This window comes from Pelophylax lessonae (genome assembly GCF_965119305.1).
Source record: "Pelophylax lessonae genome assembly, chromosome: 4".
Taxonomy (NCBI): domain Eukaryota; kingdom Metazoa; phylum Chordata; class Amphibia; order Anura; family Ranidae; genus Pelophylax; species Pelophylax lessonae.
Window position 1 is genome coordinate 142,229,859 of NC_138771.1, and position 6,000 is coordinate 142,235,858.

General features: G+C 44.7%; 1 protein-coding gene across 1 annotated transcript in view; it reads left to right on the forward strand.

The window, feature by feature from the left end:
- Positions 1 to 3,250, forward strand: part of LOC309552077 (cathepsin L-like proteinase) — a 38,941-nt gene extending 35,691 nt beyond the window's left edge. Inside the window, exon 8 of the mRNA XM_082252849.1 lies at positions 3,064 to 3,250. Coding sequence (XP_082108975.1) covers positions 3,064 to 3,172 — 109 coding nt within the window. The 3' untranslated portion in view covers positions 3,173 to 3,250. The remainder of the gene's footprint in view (positions 1 to 3,063) is intronic.
- Positions 3,251 to 6,000: the final 2,750 nt, after the last annotated feature.

A 6,000-nucleotide genomic window follows, 5' to 3' on the forward strand; every position in this document is an offset into this window, starting at 1 on the left:
TGAAGAAACGGCACGGGCAGCCTTTCCTTCAGAACACATGCGCCAATGATGTAATCGGCGCAGTATACAGTAAATTTCTCCTAAACAGTGCAAGTTTAGGAGATATTTACAGTACCTATAGGTAAGCCTTATTATAGGATTACCTATAGGTACAATCAGTACTGTCCAGACAGAGGGTCAGGGGTACTGCAGCCTCATAGCACAGTAAGAGTATAATGAAAACTCCCCCTACAAGCTTGACCCAGACTCTCATAGAAGTCACAAGACTGCTATATACTGCTAATAAGAAAAGATAATAACCACTTGCCAACCGGGCCATAGCCGAATGATGGCTACAGCGTGGTCGGCTAGTTTTGGGAGGGTGTACAATCACGTCCTCCCAGACTCGCGCTTCTCGTGCGCACCCGGGAATGTCTGTGATGACCGGGTCCTCCTGACCCGGCGCATTACAGATTGGAAAAGAGCCATTGACCGCAGCTCTTTACCACGTGATCACTCTGTCCAATGACAGAGCGATCACTTGTCAACAAATTGGGGCATGTCCGATTCAGCTCTCTCCTCTCTTTACGTGCTGATCGGTACAGCGTGCAAGAAGAAGAAGAGGAGGAAGACTGCAGCAGTGTTCACCCGTGCCTCATCAGTGCCTCATTCTTGCCTATCTGTGCCTCATTCATGCCCATCTGTGCCTCATCCATGCCTCATTCGTGCCCATCTGTGCCTCATCCGTGCCTTATTCATAATCATCTGGGCCTCATCTGTGCCTCATTCATGCCTATCTGTGCCTCATCTGTGCCTCATTCATGCTCATCTGTGCCTCATCCATACCCATCTCTGCCTCATCCATGCCCATCTCTGCCTCATCCATGCCTCATCCTTCCTACATTAGTGCTCATCCGTGCTCATCCATGCCTCATCTGGCCTCATCCGTGACTCATCTGTTCCTCATCCATGCCTCATCCTTGCTCATCCATGCCATATTCATTCCATATTCATGTCACATCAGTGCTCATCCGTGCCACATCAATGCCACATTAGTGCTCATCCATGCCACATCCTTGCCACATCAGTGGTCATCCATGCCACATTCATACCACATCAGTGCTCATCTGTACCACATCCGTGCCTCATCAATGCCTTTTTATGCCTCATCCATACCACATCCATGCTTCATCCGTGCCACATCAGTGCTCATCCGTGCCTTATCCATGCCACATCAGTGCTCATTCGTGCCACATTAATGCCACATCAGTGCTCATCCGTGCCACATCCATGCCACATGAGTGCTTATCCGTGTCACATCCATGCCACACGAGTGCTCATCACTTCCACATCCATACCACACCAGTGCTCATCCTTGCCACATCAATGCCACACCAGTGCTCATCCTTGCCACATCCATGCCACATCAGTGCTCATCAGTGCCACATCAATGCCAAATCAGTGCTCATCCATGCCACATCAGTGCTCATCTGTGCCTCTTCCATGCCACATAAGTACTCATCCATGCCACATCAGCACCATTAGAATGCTTATCAGTGCCTCACAAAAGTGTAATAGGTAGTCAGGAAATTTGTTTTGAAATGTTTTGTCCCTCGGACACCTGACGGTGCTCCCTGCATGTCGGGACTCTGTTCACCCGTGCCTCATTCATGCCTCATTCTTGCCCATCTGTGCCTCATTCATGCCCATCTGTTCCTCATCCATGCCTCATCCATGCCCATCTGTGCCTCACCCGTGCCTTATTCATGCCCATCTGTGCCTCATTCATGCCTTTCTGTGCCTCATCCATGCCTCAATCATGCCCATCTGTGCCTCATCTGTAGCTGTGTAAATGTCTCACATATGTGGTATCGCCACACTCAGGAGGAGTAGGAGAATGTATTTTGGAGTTTAATTTTGCTATGTACATGCTATGTGTTATATAATATCTTATAAATAGACAACTGTATGTAAAAAAAATGGGTTTTCATTTTCTTTCCACCATTTCCAAAAACTTGTGGAAAAAAATGACATGTTTAAAAGACTCATAATGCCTCCTAGATTATGTGTTAGGGTGTTTGCTTCACAAAATGGAGTCATTTTGTGGGCGTTTCCATTTCCATCGTCCTAAAATTGATAGGTTGTCAGGCAATGATATGTGTAATTCATGCTCCTAGAATGCGTGGAGGTGCTACCTGCATGTTGGACCTCTGTATGTTGGCAGGCTGTGAAAAAGTCTCACAAATGTGCTATCGCCATACTCAGGACGAGTAGCAGAATGTGTTTTGGGGTATAGTTGCAAGTATGCCTATACAGTGTGTGAGAAATAACTTGGTTATATGACAATTTTGTGAAAAAAAATCTTCATTGCAAAGAATTGTGGGAAAAAAATACAAATTTAAAAACTCACCATGCCTCTTACTTAATACCTTGGAATGTCTACTTTCCAAAAAGGTAATTTGGGGGGTATTTGTACTTTCCTGGTTTGATAGGCTGTCAGTACATCAGGTGTGATCAATTTTCATTGATTTGCACCATATGTGAGAGCACAGAAAGCTGAAAATTTGACTGGCTAGGAAGGGGGTATAACTGCCTAGTGGGCAAGTGGTTTAGCAGTTTATATTTACTAAAATAATTGCATTTCTGTGTTTTGTGTACTGTGGGAGACCAGATATAGTGAAAGCAGGCTCCTGGGTTTAGTAACACTTTAAGACTATTGAGAGGTGCACTGATGCAAGGTGCTGTGATGTTTTCAAACAGTTGACTTCTCCCACCAACCAGATCTGCCTGCATTTCATAGAGCATCACAGAGACCCAGTGATAATGTCATGGGGTCTAAAGGTATGTAATTAGCTGTCATTATCATGTTGATGAAGGGGTGAGTGAACCAGGAAAGGCAACATGTAAACAGATTAAACTTCACAGTGGAACTGTTTCCTTGGTGTCCATACTGGCAAGAGCAACCTAGTTTAAAAGTAACCAGAATGTAGATGGTGGCTGGTTATAGGTCCTTAATATTTAATAATTTCTGCATTTTCGTGTCTAGCTCTACTAATTTAAGTGTTTTTTATTTGTGCTTTACAGTTGGGGAAAGGCGTGGGGTGAAAGCGGCTATGTAAGAGTGAAACGCAATGACAATCACTGCGGGATCGCCAACCATGCAGTGGCTGGAGATGTCGCAGCTTCAAAATAAAGAAGGAAAGAAAAAACAGCTTAATATTGTCATTTTTCTGTTTTATTATATCCTTACACCTCTGAATATATTATGACTTTGTTTTGTGCCTTCATTATAGATGAGATGTAAAACAAGCATGCTATTTGTTTCTTATTTGTTGAGGTTCGCTGTAAAAAACATCCATCCATGGCTTCTTTAGTTCAAAAGTATTCCATCATCTGTTTTATGTAGCATATAACAGCCTGAGAAATGCCAATTTGGTAGCAATGTCACTTTGCTGATCATGTAAATTCTTTGGCTATTAAAATGTGTGATACTACTAAGTGTAATGTAAGTAGTATTTTAGTGAACTATATTTGAAAGTCCTACCTGCCACTTTTCTGGGGATACCACACCTAGTTTATACTGACTGCTCAAATTTAAACAAATAATAGGTTCTGAAGGTAGGTTGTGATCAGTGCAGAGCTTGTCACATGCACCCAGGGGCAGACTGGCAACTTTTGGCCCAGGGGGCGGGTACAAACCAGAGGCCCATGGTGCAGCGACTTGGCCCCACTCCCACACTCCCTCTTCCAGTCCTTCTCCTGACCCTCATTCCAGGCTGAAGCTCTACTCTAGGTACTCTCTTCTCACCGGCTGAATCCGGGTTCCCCAGCTGGCCAGCAGGGGGTTGTTGGGGGGAGCTGGGACAGCTTGGTTGGGGCTGACCGGGGGAGGAGAGTCTCCAGTGGGTCATTAAACCAGCCTTTGCTCAGACACAGTTTGCACCATCCATGCTGGGGGAGGCCTGTGCTCTGTCCTTGTCTTCAACTCGCATTTAATAGGTCAGCAGCAGGGACTTTTTACTTTTCTTTACCAGGAATACTTTTAAGCATGTTAGTGGCAGAAGTGGTGCAGCCTTTTTACAGGGCATCAGAGCGGCCCAGGGGGCAATTGCCCCCCTGTCCCCCGGCCCAGTCCTCCCCTGCATGTGCCAGACACCTACCTGTCTATTTTCCTCAGTTATAACTAGAGACAGGGAGAGAAGAGCAGACAGATTCAATGCAGTGGTATAAATATTTGAAAAAGCTTTTTAGTTGGCAGGAAATTGGCCTTAGAATAGCATGAAAAACTATATTTGGTGAATTACTATTTTAATTCTGTAAGTGTAAGCAATTTTTTTTTCATGGCTTGTTTTTTTAAATCATGTTTCTCACTATTAAATACAACTTTGCAGGATTTGCATTTTAAGCATTCTTGTTCACTTCAGTTTGTTGACTTAAAATCTACTTGGAGTTAATCGAGACTCTGAGGCCCATTGGAGAAACGTAGGTCTTGAGGCTCACCTGGTCAACCCATGACATTTTTTCAAACATAAATAATTAAAATGGTCCTCAACAAAAAAATATTGCCTTTATTTATGATGCTATGACTTAGTAAAAAAAAAAAATACACTTTGCATTGTATATATGAAGCAGGATTTCCAGGCATTGGGCCTGATGTGGGTCTGCCATTGTTACTGGTTACCTCTCCAGCCCATGTGAGCTGCGACCCTGGGTGTGAAAACGGAGACATTGACAACGCATCTTGGTTTTGTGGTTTTATTGTAGATAATGGGGATGAGAGAACGGAATGTGTGGGATACTCCTTTAGGCTCAACAAGATACAATTTGGGACTTTATCCAGAAAATGTCTGTTAATGCTGTCTTGACGCCAGCCAACGCTAGCCAGTGCTCAGTGATGCTAAGTGCTGAATCCTCGACTCTAGGTCCAAAAGACTCAGGACTATGGAGCATAGAACTACTGACACTGCTGCACTGCAAAGTCACCGACCACTCTCTGCAGCCTGGCACTGGCTTGAGGTAGCTTGCTGTGAATTTCTGTATAGCTGCAACTCTCAACTGGTACTCTGCACAATTCAGGGCCCAAACCGCAGGCGTCTCCTTTACACTTTTATCTCTTCACTGACTATGTACCCCCTCTGTTACTTCAGGGTCCTCAACCTAGGCACCCCCTTTACAGCTAGCTGACACTGGATCCCAGAACCTCTTCCGGAGCGGTCTCCTCTAACTCTTCAGGCAGACCCCCAGGGGCAATCCTCAGTACTCATGACCTGTGTAGGCTTTCCTGGGACTGGACCCCTCTCGCTCTCTGCTGGTTCTCGGCACACCGGATCCCCTCAGCTCAACTCAGCACTCTCTGGATGTTCGGGCGCACCCCGAGACATCCGCTTCCTCAGACAGGAGGGGAGACAGCCGTTCTCTCCCTCCAGGGACTCTGCTCCCGCCAAAGACGGGAGACTTCCCCTTCAGCAGGCACACCTGGAAACCAGGACACCCTAACCAAAATAAATCCTGGCCCTGCTGTTAGGCAGACAAGGCCCACTATACATTTACCTAGCACCTACCTGTAGGGTGCTACATATATATGACATAATGTGCAAATATATAGTTTAATGATCTGTCTGATTTCTACATTATTGTGCTCAGTGTATAAAACTGTATTTGTATAAAACAACGAAGAAATATAAGACAGGAAAATTAAATAATCAGCAATTGGTCAAGCAAGTGTTGCTAAATATGATGAGGATGATGACCAATGGTAAAGAGACAAAATCATTGCATTATCCACTTGATATAATGTCAGCACTAGTTATGTAGACTTTAGTAATGTCTCACTAGAAAGTGTAAGGCTGCATTCACACTTGAGCGTAGCGTTTTCGCGTGATTTTTACTGCGATTTTCAGGCGTTTTTTTCAGGCGTTTTTGGAGGCAGGCATTGACATCTATCAAAAAACGCTAGTAATCAGCCCAAAAAGAAGCTCATGTACTTTTTTCAGCTACAGGCGTTAAAACGCTCAGATGTAA